Source organism: Crocodylus siamensis, chromosome 5 (genome assembly GCF_052110815.1).
Source record: "Crocodylus siamensis isolate JL-2025a chromosome 5, ASM5211081v1, whole genome shotgun sequence".
NCBI lineage: Eukaryota > Metazoa > Chordata > Crocodylia > Crocodylidae > Crocodylus > Crocodylus siamensis.
Genome location: NC_143399.1, coordinates 13,700,527 through 13,721,088, shown reverse-complemented (window position 1 = coordinate 13,721,088; position 20,562 = coordinate 13,700,527). Strand labels below are relative to the sequence as shown.

General features: G+C 43.9%; 1 protein-coding gene across 7 annotated transcripts in view; it reads right to left on the bottom strand.

Moving 5' to 3' along the window:
- Positions 1-20,562, bottom strand: part of FGGY (FGGY carbohydrate kinase domain containing) — a 419,676-nt gene that overhangs the window by 77,247 nt on the left and 321,867 nt on the right. For all 7 annotated transcript variants that reach the window (XM_090047285.1, XM_090047289.1, XM_090047291.1 and 4 more), the window contains one exon: positions 10,683-10,786. In XM_090047285.1, coding sequence (XP_089903411.1) covers positions 10,683-10,786 — 104 coding nt within the window. The remainder of the gene's footprint in view (positions 1-10,682; positions 10,787-20,562) is intronic.

Sequence of the window (20,562 nt, the reverse complement as noted above, 5' to 3'; positions counted from 1 at the left end):
CAAACCTTTAAGCTGTGTATTTTCACACTTCCCTCTAATTTCTCACACCTTTACTTATGGTCTTCTATCTGCCCTATATCCTTCACTTCTATTTTTTATGTCCAAAACCAGTATTTCTCCAGTGTTGTCTTAATCTATCCCTTTTTCTCTGTGTCTCTTCCTATTCTGTGCTTCTCCTGGTCAGGGTGTCCCTGCCTTGAGAAGGCTGAGGGGGCAGGGGCAATTCAACGCCTCCATGGGGGGGATCTAGCTTTGGGGAAATGCTTTCCCACCTTCCCCAACTCAGTTGCCTGCTTGCGAGAAGGCACAGGGGAACATACTGCTCAACTCCTGATCATGGAGGAGTCCACAAGTGTACAGACATTCATTCTATGGCTGTGCAAAGCTTTGGTCCCCGATTTGATTCGGAGGAGATTTGGCCCAATTCGGTAGCCGAATCTCTGAATCCGAATTGAATCAGGAGACCCTTTAATCTCTCTGAATCGAATCGGGAAGATTCAGAAAGATTCGGCGATTCGGACATAGACACAGCTTTAAATGTTTTTTCTACATATCTCTAAGTAGCAGGAGGTTTGTGAATGCTGTGATGCTGGGGTGGATGGAGAGTCCCACAGGAGTGCAGGGGGCCCCCAGTGAGCTCGGCAGCAGAACCGCAAGTGGACCAGAGCACTTCCAGGTCCGCTGGGGAGCACGCTGGGGGGCCCCCATGCTCTCCTGGCTCAGCGACTGGTGCCTCCTGGGTCTGTGGGGGGTGCCCCCAAGGCCAATCACCAAGTGGGGGGTGCATGGGAGGCCCCCCCCGCATGCTCCTGGTGGACCCAGAAGTTGCCTGGAAGTAGTTCTGGTCCACTTCCGAGTTCGCCGCCAAGCACGGTGGGGGGGGAGGCATGCTCCTGTGGGATGCTCCATGCACCTTAGCATCGCAGTATTTATGAGCCTCACCTGGTACCTAGAGGTATGTAGAAAAAACATTTAAAGCTGTGTCTATGGCCAAATTGCTGATCCTCCGAATCAGCATCAAATCTTCAAATTCGGATTCGGCCAAATCGAATCAGGGACAGGGATCCGAATCAACAAATCGAATCACTGTTCCTGATTTGGGCCGAATCAACATCCTAATAGAATATGGCCCATTTCACACACTCCTAATTTGTTCTTCCAAGAGAGTTTCTCTCACAGGGGAGATCTTCCAGAGTGACATCCAGAAGGTTTTTTTCCCCAGGGGGAGCAGATGTCCTTTGGGAGAACCTGGAAGCATGCTTGTACACTTCTAGCATCACAGAATCATAGCAAATGAGGGTTGGCAAGGACCTCAGGAGGTCAGAGTCCAATGCCGTGCTCAAAGCACGACCACTCCCAATTATAGCCCAATCAAGGCTTTGTCTAGTATGTACCTGGGATTCTCCTAGGTAGAAATGTAATGGCTGCACATGGCCAAGTCATGAAGGAAATCCAGGAGCCTGGACTCCAAGTCCCATATTTAAATTATGGCTGTATGACTGGGTTGGAAGATATTGCTATTTTAAAAGATTTAAAACCCAACAAAACTAACAAATCCTTTTTCTTTCATTGACACTTTTAACATTGCCTTCAAGTAAAAAATCTATTAGATTATTCTACATCAACACCCATGCTAATTCGTGAGCCAGAAGTCCCTACCAGTCCTATGTCGAGCTGCTTTATTACGGGGTATCAAGGAGATAATATTTATGTTAGCGTGATCTTTTGTCCACCATGAAATCTAGATGCATGAAATACATGAATTGTTTAATAATCTCATATCTACTCACAAGAACAAAACACAGAGATGAGCAGAGCAGAAGGACAGGACAGCACACACAAGTATGCTTGTGCATGAAGAAAGTCCTAGACTCAGCTTTATCGGGGCAGGCACTCTGTGGAGAAGCTGGGTTTTCACCTGTTTTGTGGACTTCAGGACAACATCTTTCTGGATCAGGAAAGCAGGAGCTGAAATTGTTTACTCCAAGTGTAGATGAAATGTACCCGTCAAATCTGATCGTATCGTTTAGAAAGAGAAAATAATGGAGATTTTATCTTAAAAAACCATTAGAGGCAAAGCTAGAATTCTAGCTTACATCTGCTGAAGAAAGGATTTTTACAGCTAGTGGCGAGATCTTCAGTCTGTTCAGTGCAATGGGGTGCTATCGTTAATGAAGTGCTTCAGTGAATCTAGACAGCAGCCGTGCAACGTTTCAGGTGTGAACGATCACCCCCTAACTTTGGATTTAGAGCAGCACGAAAATTATGTCAACACTATTCTCTAAAGGTAAAAGTGTAGTGATGCTGCGGGCAAAAGCTGGGAAATGAATGCCAACAGAAACAGTTTCTAACCACTCAAAAACCCCCTCTAACGTCTCTCATCCCCACCTTCCTCAAACAGAAAACCCTGCTTGAGCCAAATTTAGAAATACTCTAATAAGAACATGAATGGTTTAAAGGTGCTGTCCTCTAGAGATACTGGTAGCAAGCACCGCTCAACACCTCCACAGCGTTCAAGAAAAAAAGGAAGCGGCTTCCCCTTTGCTTGGAGGAATCACAACACCGGAACAGGAGAGCCGTCACCATGCAGAACAAACGCGTGACCTGAGAACTGCTTCTGTTGCGGGAACGGAGGAGGAAGGGATGGGCACAGACTGTGCCTCCCCTTTATTTCTCCAGTCACAAAGCGGCCGATAGGATGTGAGGTTCTAGGACGGCGCAGGAAAATACAGCTATTTTGCCACCTAATGTTGCCATCAGACAGGTGAGTCACACCGGTCTCACATCAAGAACGTGAAAAGTGGCAAGTTTCTAGGGCAAAGGTGGGAGACGGCAGGGGTACGAAGCTATCAGCCCCTGTGAGCCAGAAAAATGGCATGGGCTGGGCCATGAACTGGATCCAGTATGTGGGGTCAGTCTGGAGTGGGCACCACATGCAGTGTGCACTCTGGACCTGCCAAGCATGCCACCTGCAGATGAATGGTGTCCGGCAGACAGATCCTATACGCCGTAAGTAGTGGGTGCCCTAGTTCTAGCACTCTGGGACTTGCTGAATAACAGCTCTCTTCATTTAGTCCATGCCCCTCACGATTTTATGGATCTCTATTGCATCCCCCATCAGCCTTCTCCTTTCCAAACTGCAGTCCTAGCCTTTTTAATCTCTCCTGGTATGGCAATTGCTCCATACCCCTGGTCATTTTGGTTGCCCTTCTCAGTACCCTTTCTAATCCTCCTACATTGTTCTAGAGATGCAAAAACCAGAACTGCACACAGTATTCATGATGTGGGTGCATCACGGATTTGTATAATGACATGATGATCTTCTCTGCTTTATCGTCTACTCCATTCTTAATGGTGCATAACATTTTATTGGCTTTTTTGGTTGCCACTGTACATTGAGCCGATGTTTTTAGAGAACTGGGATAGGGTGCGATAGGAAGACAGAGTCCTACAGCGCTGGGCTTATGCATGTTGGCTACTCTTAAAACAAAGCCCAAAAAGGTAAAGAGTTTTGGAGACTGATCCATACCATCGCCATGTTCGAAATGTGTTTGCCACACAAAGTATGATTTTGTTGTCAGGCAAAATAAAAATATAGAAAAATATAGCAGCTGGGCATAGTTCAGGCTGAGTAGCAACGGTTGAGGGAAAGAGCTGCATTTTTCACTTAGGTTTTATAGGCTGGGAAGTATGATTTGTAAATTTAGAAAGAGATAAGCATGAAAAAAAAATCACCAAACCATTGTGCCTCAGTTTCCCATCTGTAAAACTGGAGTAATAATTCTTCCCTCACTTACATAATTCACTCATTATTGTAAAGATTCTTGAAGCCCCCAGATAGAAGGGGTCAAAGAAATGCACAGTATTATAAATCAGTCATCCCAACAAACGTCTGCATGTCATACAAGGGTAGCTTGCAGTCAACCGCAGGATGGAAACTGCTCTGCCTGATGGTATTTTCAAAGCGAAGCATTTTCATTCGTGTCAAGGCGATGTCTGTAGAATATCACTCTTGGTACCATCTCAGAGCAGAATATTTTTCCAGGCATTTGTTTTATGCACGTCTACTCTGTGACTCTTTGAACTCAAATGGCCTGTTCACCAAGGGGGAGGGGAGTGGACTGCACAGCTTTCTGGAAATGTTATTAAGCATTATCTACTGTGCATACAATAAAGGGATTGTGCTGCTGTCAGATGCACTCCCAGAATCAGGTTGATTCCACAAGCAAAGTGCTGGAGTGCAAAACTTGGATTTCTGGGACAGGCGAACGAAATGAAAACCTCCCACTTGATCTGAGACATCCCCGGGCCCTGAATTATGCCAGGCCACAAACAAAGGCACCCTGCTCCGAACGCAATCCTTAATAACCGATTTACCCAGCGACCCTTCCTTTCATCTCTTCCAGGCTTTACGAGAGGCTGGGAGGCAAACAGAAGTAAACATTATACAGGCTCAGCACTGCTGCCTCTAAAGTAAACTCTTCCACTTCCTATTTACATTTCAAGATCTTAAGCTTTGTGGTTTTCCAGTTTTGCAAGTAAGTGCTTTGGGTCTGGGAGGCAACCTGCATGTCATCTATCACCACCACCAATATCTCCCTACCCTTTATTAATCAAATGAAGAGGTCAGAAGAGCAACCGGCTTTTGATACACCCTGCCGGCAAAGCTATTTCACTTCTCACCCTAAAAGAAAAAATAAATCAGACCAATTGCCACCAGTGATGGGGATGCTGCAAAGGGCTCCTTGCCAAAGGGTCGTGTGTGTGTGTGTGTGTGTTGGGGGGGGCCAGGAAGGAAAAGAAAGATTGTGAGAGAGAGCCCTGAGTAGTTTTGGGGTGTGATTATGGAGATATGTAACCCCTGCAAAGTCACATGCTGAACAGAAATAGCACCAAGGCATTCAAATGGGCCGAGTGACCTTTTCCAGCTGCAGTGCCCAAGTCGCATACAGTACAGATGGGCAACCTGTAAGGGGCAGGGAAGCAAACATGGTTTTAATTTCATACACCTCTCCCTGAAGGGAAAATATCTTCATTAGCTGGGAAGCTGGCATTGTGACTCCTGCCAAAGGCAGTCTGTAAGCCGGCAGAACTGAACAAGGCTAGAATACAGGCAGCGGTTCCAGGGGAACGGATTTAGTTCCCTCACTTGAAAGACACCAGCTCTGATTTATATTCAGAGGAGAGGTCATACAGCAGAGAAAAATATTAAAAAATAGGGGCAAGGGCCTATCGGTTTTCTAAGATCGCACCATCCCTTTCAAGCCTTGGTTTCAACAGTTTTGCTTTTGTTTTTGCTTTCTGCTTGCATTCCCTGCCTTCCCTTCCTTAGCCCAGCACTTCTCCTCTGGTCAGGAAAAGGACAAATTGCTGCCTTTGCTAAATGCTGGGCCCGAGCCAGCTGGCACAGTGCTTCATTGCCCAGAGCTGCAGGCCCTGTCCCCCCGGAGACTGCACGTTATCCGAGTACAGCAGTGACCGAAAAGTGCAAGGCTGAAGTCCGTCGAGCGGTCCCTCCATTCTTCCTGGAAACCTGCTGCCTGGTGCCACCAGCACAGATGCAATGTACCTGGCAAGTTGAGCACGGTGCTTTTTTGTTCCTCAAACTCCCAAGTTTCAATAGTTGAGAAGTCCCTTTGCAGTAACCGCTCAGAAGTCTGCTGCTTTAACAACGTGGCATGCTCTGAAGAGGAGGCTCTCGTATCAGAGCCAAAAAATACTGAATCCACTTGCTGGTCTCGCTCCCACTGAGATTACGGAGATCAGGCTACAAGAACACTTTGAGTGAGTGCGTCTGCCGTCTCCACCCCAGGATGTGTACACTGCATGCTTTGGGGCACAAAACGTGCTTTACACTCTATTTGTGTGAACAAAGCTGGCAGCTTGGATGGACATTGTGGAGCAAAGAAACACTATTGTGTTCGCCCGTCATCAGGAGAATCAGATGAACCAAGCCAGCTTGAAGTGCCTTTAGCAGAAGCAGGCAAAGAATAGCCCTGCCTGGTAAAAACAATTCTTCTTAAATAGGTCACAGTAAATAATGGGGCAACAAAATGAAAGAGCTGGGACACTTCCCATTTTGTTCTGCCCTCTGGGATATTGGGGGGGAATCAACTCTGCTGTTTTTTAAAAAGATAATCTCATAAACCAGAATCATCCAGTACTGCAGACTCTTTAGGATTCAAATAGCTAAATAATAATAATAACAAAAAATCAAAAAAAAAAATCAGGCTTTCCAACTGTGAATCTGTGCTATTATTGCAAAAAACCAAACCAAACCAAACCCCAAAGCTTCCTTGGAGTGTGCACAAGTCAGGTAACACTGTTTCTAAGCCTTCCCATGTTATGCAGCACCCCACTTTAAAGTCACAGATGTCCAAAAACAGAGGGGTCAAAACTGAAATTGCTGTGACAGACAAAAGGAGACAGAGAAAAGCTCATTTGATCCAGAAAAGAGAAATGTATGCATCATCCAAAACAGGAAGGACGGTCTCCAGAACAGCCAGCATAAGGAGAGGGGAAGCCTGTGGCAAAGTATTGCAGGGATTTAGTAACTTAAACGAAGAAAGGAAAATTAAAGAAAACTACTCTTGGGAGAAATCTGCAGCTTGTGCGTTTTGGGATTCAAGCTGCCACTAAATTCCTACTCCCCCAGGCCCCTACTATAAAATTAAGGCCAGACAATGTTCCCAGTCAAAACTCTTTTGGCTACTTCCTTAGGTCATGGGGATGACTGTCCTGGCAAGGGGGAAAGGCAGAACACTGCTCTCGAAGCAAGTTTAGTTGATAACAAAAAGTACAAATGAAGGCCTATACATATTTTATGAGCAGGGTTATTTTATATAAGTATCTGGCTCTACCCTTTAGAAAGTCCATATCCCATACGCATAGGACCTCTGGCAACAGGGAAAGAGAGAATAGTTCTGGAGATGCCATTATATAGCAGCTTTTCAAGGTACAGCTTTTGAGCAAGTTTGTCCAACTGCACAGACAATAGTGCAAGATTTCTGGACAATAGTGCAAGATTGTTTACCTGTAAATTAAATGTAAAAAGTCCTATTAATATTGTTACTGCAGTTGTAACAGAAATCCCAGTCAGGACTAAGAAACATTGTTCTTCATGGAAAAAGGACTTTGCTCCTGTATTTTTAATAGTGAAGTACTGATGGAAACTCCTAGACTAACAGCTCTGGAGACCGAAGTATGTCATCTAGTGAACGGAGGCACCAGCTGTCGAAGTTGTGAAAAATGCTGGGAAATATTCATTTATTTTCATAAATGGCATGTGTACCTTTGTTTCTTGGATTATAGGCTATTTGGTTGCTGGAATCAGAAAGTAAACTGAAATCCTGGTGGTTTTCTACAGCTATTGGAAGGCAGACAATGGTTTTAGGTAGCTACAAATCACCTACTGTTATGGTGACAAATGGACATCAAGACCTATGAAATAACCTCAGACCGGGCTGGGGCTTCTGGGACATGGGGGTGAGCTGGGGGGTTGGGAGAAGCTAGGCATATCCAAGGTGCTAGGTGAAGACAAATATTCATGTAGCCCTTTGGTTACCTGTAACCTTTCCTCACTAATTTCTGTGTTCCTGTGGATAAAGTAAATAATACCTTGTTTGGGTTAAGTGGTCCTGCACCCCTGCAGTTATCCAAGGCAAGTCTCATAGAGATGCCAAAACCATTTGGGCCTATTAAGGAAACATGGCAGGAGAACAGGGTGCCGAAACCTGGATTCCCAATCTAAAAATAGGCTGAATCACAGCAGTTTGCTCTGGGGGAAATGCGGGCATTGGGTCTGCCACTTGAAAGGGACAGGAGGGAAAAAAGATGGGTATAGCTACCGTGCCACTCCCCGGTGAGAAGAGACTGCCTCTAAAGGGAAAAAGCATAGCTCCCGTGTCTTTCTTCCTAGAATGGCCTTTGTAAGACAGCTATTCAGAAAAGGCGTCATGATGGATAACTATTCACCATCATCCAGACAAACCATCACATTCTTCACCTATGCGGGCGCTGGATCAGTCTTGGAATGGTAATGCCATCTGATGACTACCAACCTGGACTTGAACTTGAACCAACGACTTAATCATGCAACTCTTTGCAGCCTGCCAGATGTGCCGTCCAAATCTCTCAGCAGTGAGGGTCCGCGCCTCTGACCGCCAGGAGAGGCAGAGGTCGATTCCAAAAGTATAGCCCTACTTCGAAAGAGTAGTTTTACCACTAGTTAAACTATTAGGTCTACCAGTAACACGCTGTTCAACACTTTCACCTTCTGAAACATGAAAGGAATGACGGGCAACAGCTTTTACTCAAGTTCTCTTGATTCCTCGAGGTTACTACAAACTAGGTCACAGCGTTTCTCTCGACATTTAAAATAAATGTCCTACTCAAGCAACGCGAACTTCTCTGAGTCACGGAGCATTCAGCCTAAAGAATGGAAATATTATAGCCATGCACATATACCACCAACAGCAACCCTCCCCCCCTGCCAAAAGAAAGAAACAGCAGATGATTTTGAACAGTTTCCTGTTCAGATCCCTTGAAAGAAATGCACTGCCTGACCGGCACACTTTCACCCTGCTTTCTGTTTTCTGAATTTCTCCTGACAGTTGGCTCTTTCGTTTGCCAGAACCACAACAAAGGACGGCCTTGAGTTTCCACACAGACCACTTCCCCCCCTCCCCTCTCTTCTCTGATCATCTCACAAAGGTATTATTGTTGCTGGCTCACTGGGGCTCAGTGCACCTGAGGCAGATCAAAGGCACTTTTTAATGCCCGCCTGACCACACAGGTCTCTCTCCCACTGCATTAAATTAAACCCGATGATTAATCTCTATTGCCCGAGGGTCCCTCGGTACAAAGAAAGAGAGAGAAAATATAGATTTCTATCAAAACATGAGTATAATAAACTTTCATTTTATGGCCCTAATTAAAAAAAGGCACAGCTAATTTCAACCAACTGCAGCTGCATATACGTCTCATTAAAGTACACACACACAAAGGTCCTATGTGCTCTATATTCACTTGGTACAGTATAAGAAGGTACAGATAAAGAGCTGTTACACCAAAGGCCTTTCAGAGATTCAGTACACAGCAGCTTGGCATTTGCTAATTATCTGTTGGTTGGAAATGGTGGTGCTTTTTTGAGAATTAAAAAAAAAAAAGTGGCAGAGAGGAGATTTATTAAAGGCTGAGTTGTAACATTTCACATTTTACCAGAAAAAGCCTATTCTTAGATTGGGACTGAAACTGTTAAGCGCCACTCCTTAACTAGTGATTTCATGTGACTTTATGCATGTACTAGGATCCTGATCAACTTCAACAAAGGTTTCGTGCCAGAGAACGGTGTCACTTAATATTACTGATATCATTCAAGGGACCATCCCAAAGATCACATACAGTTATACTGGTGTAAAAATGCTTATACTGGATTAATTTGAAAAGCAATATCATTTTTACCAGTATAACTGTGCACTGGTCTAATAAAGCTTGTATCAGACTATGTATAGCGTGAAAAAACGAATCACTCCTTTAACCAACTTAGTGACACCGGCCAAACTTTTCAGGTGAAAAACAGGTCTAGGAGTAGCAGGATTTTAAATGTAAAATAGGGTTTGTCAGGAATTCAAACATTTCCGAAGTGTGAATACAAGATTATATCCCATAGACTTCTAAAGAATGTAATTCCTTGCTAAATGCTTTGCTTAACAGAGATGGGCTTTTTCATGCCTAAAATGAAGTACCTGCTTTGCTAAACTGGGGCATATGACAAGGTCATTTACTTAATAACATGCTGCTATCATGTCCTATACCCATGTATATATGGCCAAGACACGGGCATCATGATTAAGCTTGGCTGTGGCATTTCTTTAAGTGTCTCCCTCTCTTCAGTATTTGAGGTGCCTTTCCTTGACAGCAGGCTCATTTTTGCCAAACTGTCCATCTACCCCCACCACAATTTGCTCATCTGGGAAAAATCCAGGTTATAATCAGTCTAAATTTAAGAGAGTAATGAGTTTTAAATAAAAAATATGGCAGAAAAGGGTACTTATCTAAATGGAATGCTTTCAGACTCATACATTTTAAAAAGGTATAAATTTCACAAGCAGACACTAAATTTTAATTGCAATCTCAGGAAAAGCTTTTTCGTTAATTCACCAGGAAAAATTAACAAAGTAAAAATTGCTTATCTGGGTTTTTTTGTAGTCATGATACGTATCATAATTCTATAGATCACTGCAGCTTTCCAAGGGAGATGGATTTATATTGATTGAGAGAGGGGGTGGGGAGGGAGAAGGTCTGCCACTGAAGATGCACACTGGTTCTCTGAAGACAGTGCTCAGTAGCACATTAGTGACAGGCTTGCCGTGGATAACTCAAGTGCAGAGTTTTCAGCTCAGATTTCAAGCTGCTCTCTCAGCCACTCTCACATTGCATAGACTTTGCTTTTACACTTCATGTTCAGGTCTCTTCCCCCCACCCCCAGTATTGATTTCTACTACTATTAGAGCTGCTGCTTGGTAGCAAATGCATCATGATATATAATTAATATCTGGAGGTAAAGATAGAATTACCAGCAGAATGGAAGGGAAAAAAAGGGTGAGAGGAGACAAAGTTCAATTTCTCTTTAGAGCCCGAGCTGCTGCCCCACCACCCAAATGATCATGTACCCCACCTACCCCCATGTGGCATGAAGATGTTCCACAGATCAGGGCAAGCCGAGAGGTAATGGGCTGATTTTCACAGGGCAGGTTATGTCCTTTCACATCTCCTCCAATGATGCCTATGAAGAAACGAAAAAAGGGGGGAATCCAATCTTAAAAAAAAGACTCTTACAAAATGGGAAGTTTTTAGGATGCAAGTTGCCAAGGATCTCATGCCGATTCCACAAAGCAGAAAGGTCCGATCAACAAGACTAATTTTATTCACACAGATAAACATGTATTCCCGTCCGCGATGGACCAGACATTCCTTAAGCGTTCGTTATTTTATTTCTGTCCCAGCAATACACAGAGGGCTCAGCTGCAATTAGAGTTGTACTGAAGCAAAGGGAGAATGAAGAAAAAAGATTTTTCCAGTTGTGGCTGCATAGAACAGGGGCAGAAAGTACTCTTCAGCTAACTCACCCTCTCTTAACTAAAGCTGAAACTCTAGCTGCTGCTGAAGACTAGTCTCCATGGGTGGATCTATGCTTTTAAAAAGAGCTAGAGTCTTCAGGGCTGTGAAACAGGAGAAGAGCCCAGGAGCAGCTAGCAACTCTGCAAAACTGTCCAAAAACTGCTTGATTAGCGAACAAGAACAATGAGCCATTACACCAACTGACCCCCTCAGCTGTCTGAATAGTAATGCCACATCTACTGCACTGCAGTGCAGAAATCAAAGTGGGTGCTTCTATCCTGAGCAGAAAATCAGCTTCCCTGCATAATACATTCACTCCAATTCAGGGAGGCTGATTTTGCAGGGGAAAAGTGTGTGTTGTACGTGAGAACATGCAATACTAGTTGCACATGACAGTACACAAATGTATTCGTGTGAATCACAACTGCAATATGTGAACATGTTTTTGTATGGTTCCCACAAATTTCATGCATCCCAGGGTGAAGGACCCACTAATCACTGGGAAAATATGTATTGCTTAGGATGAAATCCTCAGCGAGTAGAATTTTGCCACTGATTTTTACTGGGTTCCAGTTTTTGCTGTCAGTGTTTATTTCAACTTGAAAGCCACAGCGGGCTTGAAAATTTCTATTCATTATAAGTTAGATAGCAAACATGGGTGTAAACTTGAAACATTGATTATAACATTGTAATCATAAGAGCATGCCATTTAATTCAGTTCTTGGGACAAAACCTAAGTGCTTTTAAGAAGAGTATTTTCCATGTATCAGAATTATTTTGTGTTCTGGGAGGGCTATAAATGTCTCTTGTGAAGGCTCCAAAGGGATGGACTCAACACAGAAATTACAGTACCTTGCAAACTTCACATCAGTCAGTCTCAGATAGCAGGAAAAGCTAAGCAGGCACAATTTCAGTCCTTTTCCCATACTGACAAACTAACTAAAATACTGCACAGCAAGACATATAGTTTGAAAAAAAAAATGCCAAAAAAGATAATGGTGGTACCTTTTTAAAGGACTAGGCATGCACCTTATTCTAACTTTCTGAGGTCACATCTGTACAAGTCAGACCTCCTATGATGTTTTAACTCCAGGCTCTTTAAAATTAATGGAATAGGTCAAATGAAAGACATATATCTAGCCAGCTTCCAGTTTTCTATGTTTTAGTAACAGATTTCAGATGGACTAGTTTGGAAGCTATTTCTGACCTCTGCAGCAGTAAATATCAAATAACTCTTCAACGCCTCCCAACCCAGCTCACACACTTCAAATCCATCACAGATTCCAGGACTCTGAACTTCAATATACCTAGCCAAGTAGAGAAATAGATTCTGTGTCAAAATTTGCTAACAATGAGAAGTAGACATCCATCATGCTACCTTGGCTTGGTGCGTAGCATGAGAAGGGCCTGTTTTCAATATTTTATCTTCATAAACCATTGTCTAACATAGGCAGAACAAAGTATTTCAGGGGAACAACTGTGATGTCCAGTGGAAGTTACTACACGATGAGCTACATTAAAGTATAGCCTATGTTTCAGGTTCTGTCTTCTACTTATGGTGTACCTCTCACCAAGTGAGTGCATGATAAAACATGGAGAAAATACCCAAAGATGCAACATTAGCTTTTCAAAACACAGTGCCCCTTTCCATCAACTGAAACAGATCTTTATTCGCAATATTTCCTGGTCTAAATTTACCATATTCTCTTCTGCCTCCATTGTATATGTGTTTCTTCAACTTTTTTCATCTTCTTTTTTAAATGGCGGTAAATTTTAGTGTAATGCTATTTAACGTTCCTTCTTATTTTTATAAGCTTTGATTCCCACTGAAGATTCTCCGTTCACTTTCTTTTCTGTCCTCTCCTTGTGCTGTGCAAGTTTCCAAATGCCTTCTGGATGAAGTAGATGGGCACAGTTCTCATCATACCAACTAAGGGGACGAGTTATCTATCTTTGAAAGATAGCCTTTGGTCTTAGTGATGCTCTTTTCGTGTCTGGTGTCCTGCCAGCTCACCTGCCTGTTCCCTGGTAGATGACTCAGAGCGCTGCTGGAGAGCCAAGCCTGCCAGGGACTGCAGACTCTAGGTCTTCCAGGGATTATGGCTCTGGAGAACTTGCCAAGCATTCAGCCTTAAAGCTGTGGCTTTCTTCTCGTTTATGGAGTTTTAAACCAGTTCCTAACTAAAACAAAGCCACATTTTAGAATACCTAAATTCTCTAAGAAACTGAATTAATTTCCTCTGCCCAGATCAATACATACTCTTGTTACTGACCTCATATGAATCGGTCGGAGAGCAAATAGCAGGGTGCCTTTTTATATATACTCATGGATCTGAACATGGTTCTAACAAAAGATGATCCCTGGAATATGAATGAAACATTGCTTCCCACCCACATTTATTTGTTGAAGTATTATGTAGTTGGAAACATGGATAGTAAGTGTTGTTTACACCAAGGTCTAATTCTTACAGTATATGAATTAGTGCAAAGTTCCCCTGGATTGTTTTCAGTTCAACTTTTTTCCCCCACACATAAGTAGTAACTTATTGAATTCAGAAGCACTCTTAATGCTTGAAAGAATAGGTCATTTTCAATGCAAACTACACCACCTGACTATCAAGAGACCAGAGGCAGCAAATAATTCTCCATGTTTAAATAAATGCATTGCTTTATTATACACACACACATATATGTATATGTACACACACAGTATGAACAGAGGAAGATGAAATGGAGAGATTCCCTAGTTAAACAGTCATGTTTTAAGCCTTTCATTATATTCCAGGGATCATTTATCAGAGGCTAACTGATATATGTTTATAGCAAAAGATCTGAGTGTATATTTTGTGTCTTGAAGGGAGAATTAGCTTGTTATCAAGAAGCTTATCTTTTACTTAGTGACTGGAATACTTTAAGAGAAAAACACCTATGCTAATGTGAAGTAAAAATTGAGACTGAGGACCTCACTTTGAAAGGTGGTTTCTAATTTTGCAGGCAGAGTACAAAGTTCAAAGGGCATATAATTTTACATGTGTATTTATGGACCCACGTTCACATCACTTAGCCAATTAATGTAGTGGTTGCCAAGAAACTGGATAGATAAGGAGTTTACAATGATGGGAACAAAACTGCTCCTATAACTACAACAGATACCTAAAGAATAGCAAAAATGCCAAACTGCTTTCAATAATCTGCCATTTATTGTACAGTGGCATTACATATGCAACTGCATGGATGAGGGCTCCTGTATTAACACGATACTGCACCCTGAAGTGCTGCAATAGCTATACCAAAGAGTTATTTGCCTCCATCAACAGCAGCGACAGGAGTTTCACATGGGATGCAAAAGGGGCCTGTTCTGAGTATGGCAACATCTGATATTCTTATTAATGACTGTAACAGGACCAGGCTCTGGGGCAGCCAGGATGCCCCCTGATGGCTGTGTGACTCATTCAGCTCTAGCTCTGGGCACCCTCCCTCTTTCACCTTCTCTCCTGCCATGCCTTGCTTTTATTGTTATTGGGATGAAGGAAAGCTGCCCAGTGTCCGAGAGCGAGTCCTGACCCATTAGCCGTTGCTGGGTCTTTCCCAAACCGCGCTGATCTCTGCACCACCCTCAAATGCTCGGTGGGCCCTGCAGGTCTGTCTGTGCTCTGGGGCAATAGTTGCCTTAAGGACTAATTTTGTAACCTCCAAACTCCCCATGCAGCCATGCCTCTCAGGTGCTACCAATTAATCATTTAACTGGACACTCCAGTACCACACCTCTCCAGGTCTCTATGTTCTTGCTGGGGCCTCAGCCTTCCCGGCCTCTGACCCCTTTCTCTAGTTGAACTCTTTAGCCTAGGCTCATTGTGTCAGACCTGGCTTTTGGGCTCCAGCCCATCTTGTCCTTTTTCAGCTTTGGGCCCCATGGCTCTGGTCCCTCAGTCCTTGTCTGTTAGTGCCTTAAGCCCAGTCCCAGGTGGGGCTCAAAGCAGTCAAGTGCCCTCCAGGCACCACTGGGATCTCCACCTCCCCTTACTAGTCCCACAAGTTGACAGCTGCATCATTGCACTTTGCAACACTGCAAAGTAAAATACATCCAGATGTAGTTTAGTTTGCAATGATGCAAAGTCATTTAAAAGCCCCAGAACTGGTGCACATGTGATGCCATTAAGCCACACAAATTATATTTTTGTCATGTGTACATCGTGACGACTGTCACATATAGAAGTGCCCTTAGTGTGGAACAGTGAGTTCAGCAATTTGTCAGATAATAATAGACAAGTCCACAAGGTAGACGGTGAAGCTGCATCTCCTCTCTGTTTCCCACTTACATGTTGTCTGTCTTTTGTACTTTGCATGCTAGGTCATGCAATAATCTCTCATTGCATGTCTTCACACATCCTGGCACTACAAGGCTCTGATCTCCAATGAGTCTGCAGGCACTATCCTAAAGTAAATGAATAAGAGGAGGCAGAACCATGTTCTACTGTATCTTACTGACTTGAAAAGAGTTTTTTGCATTTTTGATACCAACAGAACAGTTGGTATCACATCCATCCTTGGGGTCTCTTGACTGGTAACAAAGGTTAACACTAAACATACTACAATACAAGAAGAACAAAGTAGCTGAAGAGGTGTTTTAGGGCTCCCAGCCTTTGGTAGAGCATTGCTCCATCTCTGAAACAAATATGTGCACAGAAACACTCCTGCCTCCCATAATTTGAGACCAAACACAAAACCTTTCTGGATTATTAATGAAGTGCGCTCTCGCTCGCTCGCGCTCTCTCTCTCTCTCTCTCTCTCTCTCCCCCTCCCTCTAAGGGAGCAGACAATAACTTCTGAAATACTTTTAAGTGAAACCCACTTGGAAACATTTCAAAATAGAATAATTTTAGCTAGGGGCCATACATGCAGCCCCTGTGGCATTCCTTAGCTGAAACATTTCAAAATGCTGTGGTTTCCTCTAGCACCAGCCAGAAGCAGTAGAGGAGGCTGCAGTGACCTGTGGTTCTGCTCCTCTGTCCCCGCAAAGGGACAAGAGTAGAGGGGACTTTGCCACTGCAATCCCAATTCTCCAATCCCAATTCTCCTCTCCCCCCTTGGAGGGGAGGGGAAGAGAGGGCTGGGGGTGGAGAGCTGAGCAACAGTGGGGATGGCAGGAGGACAGGAGTTGGCAGGCGCCGGGCAGGGAGGATGGGGTAGGAGACACCTATGTCTGGCTCCTGTGTCCCTGCACAAGTAAGTGGGTCTGTTCAGCAAACTGGGCTGACACCCCTGATGCTGAGCACCAGCCTCTAACAGTCCTTTGTAGACTGCAGAGCCTTCCCCAGGCACCATCAGTGGCTCCCTTCTACCTTTGTGGCTCAAACTGCAATAAGAAAAACTGCACCACTATTCGTCTGAAGCTGGGAAAACCTTTCTAAAAGCCCTTCTCAGCTCCTACTCAGTCTTCTGCCAGCTCTGCCCATTCTGGGCTAATTCACACTTCTCTTAGTCTCTGGTCCTGCTTCTCTGCTTTATGCAAGGAGCTTCTTCTGCTCGCACAGCTTAAGCCAGGGCCCAGTTCCCAGCACTGCTTCCATCAGCTCCGTCCCAGTCAGACTGACCCCATCTGTGCAGGGCTTATATACCTCCACAACCTGCCTCTTCGGGCCTCTCAGAAGCTTGCCTTGAGGGCATGGTCCTCACTTTCTCACTCTCAGTAACAGGGCAGGGTTCCCTGTTACAAGCTGGCCCTTCGAAACATTTCAGTTGTTACTTCTGCCTGCATCCCATGTGTGGGAGGGAGAGACTGTCAAACCTCCGGAGTTAGCTGCCATCAAAATTCTGACACCCAAGTGTCTACTAATTAAAGGCCAGGTAACCTATGGGGATTTTAATGAGCACTGAAACAGGTTAGGTGTCTAACTCTCAGTCAAAGCCAATGGAAATCTAGGCAGGTATCTTTCTAAAACACTTTGCAAATCCCAGTTTGTGCTTAAATTTGACTGTAAGTATAAAATTTTTGCAAATCCAGCCCAGGCCAGCTTGCCAGAGCAGGATGCTCCACGAGTTCCTCCTCCAGTCAATACCCCTGCTTGTATCTCAGTCCCTGAATCTCCCTCCCACCAGGACTGCACAAGTTTTTGCACTACTAGAGCAGCAGCAAGCTTTGTGTGGCTCAGCCATGGAAAGAGAGGAGGTTGTTGGGACCAGGGAGTTTTCTCCTACCATCCCTTCTACAACGGAAGTCACCAAGACGCTCCTTCCTCTATACCTACCACCCTCACACCATTTCCCAAAGGAAATGATGCGATTGATGGGTCTGTGTATCTGCTCCATTTTAGCGCTATCAGCAAGGAGAGTGTACTGTGAGCTGCACAGCTCCTTTCAGATATTTATAAGCTATCAGCCACTCAGGCAAGGAACCTGTTCCTATCCCAGGGCATCAAGAAAAGCTCTATGCATACTCTTGTCTCCTCTGAAGTTGCTTCAAAGCACCCATATACTTTACACAGAAGTTGCGCACAAGACTTCTGGGAAGTGTTTGAAGTTTCTGCACTACAGATGTGGTTTTGCTCAAAATTTGTTTGCTAAATTCAAAGTGGAAAAACAAATGTAACCCGGGCAGTACTCCAAGAGGTACCCCCTCTCCAATTGAAGGGATCAAAGCAGGTACACAAGTGCTGTGGGAGGTGTAGGGACTCTCCTCCCCCTGTAGAGCGGAGCCAGACCACCAATGGGGACTTAACCATATCTCTTTTAATACTGGGAACATAACAGGCATAAATCAGAGGGTATAGTGGACACTGCAAATGCCCCAAGGGGGCAGGATTCAACAAAGGTTAGACGCTTACAATCACTGACAAAAAACAGGGTTAACAAAATATAAAACACAAACAGCAGAACAAACAATACGGGTTGGTGAAATATAAAAATGCACAAAATGCAAAATGTCAAATGACAAGGAAACATAGGGCCTTGGTACCTGGAGGGGGAGAAAACACAATGGCCCCTTTCCACTGCAAGAAGATTTGCTTCTTGTTATCTCACGCACCCCAAGACATCTCAGCTGGGACTTGAACCCAGATCCCCCACGTGGTATATAGGAACGCTGCCACACAGCCACCACTGGGGGCACTGCTCCAGCCTGCTAGGGGTCTTGATCTTCCCCCAGAGCCCGGCCTGGCCTCTGACTGGAGGAGCTGGAAGCAGAGCTGGGAACCCCTCAGGTCGCTGCTCCGATCCTTCCTGGAGCCTCTCCTGCTGGGTGCAGCCTCTCGTAGGGGATCCTGGAGCCCAGCAGGGAGCCTCTCCTGCCGGCCGCACGCTGCGCTGCTGAGGATCCCACTGCTGCCTGCAGGTCCTGCTCTTTCAGGCTCTTCCGGGGCATTGCTCCTGCCCCACTGGCTCAGCTCTTGCCAGCTCTGTGAAGCTCCTTTCTTGTTGTCCCTCTCTGGTCTCTCCTGAGTCAGCCCATGCTGCCCCTTTTATCCCCCTCCAGGTGACCCAAGGGGCCAATCGGGACATGGGGTGGGGTGAGTCTCTGGGGACTGATTGGTGTGGAAAGGGAATCCCAAGTCCTCCAATTATCTTTTATCCCTTCAAAACCCGTGGGCCAAATCATTACCAGATTGGTGAGGAAAGGGAATCCCAAGTCTTACAATCATCTTTTGCCCTTTCAAAACCCCTGGGCCAGGTCACTGCCAGCCAACCTGTCACACAAACAAGCAAAAAAAGCCTGTTAAGACTGTCCTATCAGAATAACAGGGTGAACTAAGACACCGAAACCATTGTTTTCCCTATGTAAACTCTAACTAACAACACAGAAACTGAAAATCTTCTTGTACCATATGGATCTCAGAGGGGGAAAATGCCCTCAAGTTAAATGTTGCTGCCATCTTTTTGGCTGGTTCCAAGGATCACAAATATATTTCAGCAAATCGGATGATGCTGGATAGCTAACGCTGAGAACTTTGGGCTATAAAAAGCAACAAGAAGCAAAATAGCAAACATATTGGGAAATTCATTTCCTCATCTCTGGAGGAGTTCTGTCAAAGTCCATATATTTTCATGAAGGATGACTCCAGCCAGTTTGTTAGAGCAGAAGTTACACAATGACATACAGATAACAGTTTTTGAAGGTAAAATGAAGCTTCTGAAAATACAGTACAATGCACTACAATGTCCAATGTCCAGAACCCAGATCAGCAACAGGAAATATGTGTGAACTTGAAAACTAAATATTTTCATTTTTTAGCAGAACTCATATGTGTGAACTTGAAAAAAATATATTTTCATTTTTTAGCAGAACTCATGAAAATAGATATTGCCATTACTTCCACTAACTGAAAAACCCAGAATTAATAGTACTGTTAGTTCCTTATATGAGAGAAAGAAATTCAGCAATTTCATTTTTGCAGAGGAGTGTGTCCAGTGCTTCCCTTTTCTTTCTGATGTGGATTTACTCCTTAAATTTCACTTTAAACTGACAGCCTGAACAAATCCAGATGGAACTGCTGATTCCCATTGGATTTTGAAGCAACATCATGCAGAATGGAATAGGTTTAGACATCTATGACACGTGCATACCGATCGTTCCAAACTTGCTCAAAACTGAACTTTGGTTTGCCTAAAAACGAACGGTATATATAAGCTGGCTTTTCAATGCGAAACCAAATTTGGGATGGGTGAACACCAAAATACATCATCCAGATTCTACGTACCCTCCAAGATAAGAAAAGCTCAATGTAAGTTTTATGACGTCGCTATTTAACGACCAAAGTTATGTAGTTATTCTCTACTTTTGTGTTTGCAGACTGGGGATATTATTAAGTGCTTATTAGTAGAGAAGGTGCATCTTGCTAACAGAAATCAATTTTGACTATGCACGACTTAGTATTTTTTGTTTTCTGAGACTTTTGAAACGAAACAGGGCATATTCCCTCTACTGCAATGCAAACAAACATAGTATTGCACACAGGTGCTTACTTTAATGGATATACAACATTTAGAAGAACCAAAACATTACAAATGGCTGTGAATGATATAGTAAATAAGTTAATATGTTCAGATACTAATACATTTACAAAATCCCCCGCCTATAGTGTTTCTCCAGAAGATTTACTGGAATTTCAGCAGTTTCTGTTTTGTTTCCTTATCTATGACATGTCACCTACTGATTCCTGTCTGAGCCCCACAGTCTCTGGCCAAGCAATTCATTTAATAACTGGGTTTTTTTTTTTCCCCTGGAGCACTGATTGATGGGAACGGCCATTGGGACATAAAGTCTCTTTGTATCCGACATCAGATCTTTGACATTCCTAGTTAGCAACTTCAAAGTGGAGGCAACAACAACAACAAAATCAGCAAAAGGTTCAGCCTGAGATAACTGAATTTGGAATGTGCGTACCGTCATTTTTGTGAATGCCTAATTCATAAAAGAGGGGGTTTTAAAAAGTATGTTATTTTGTA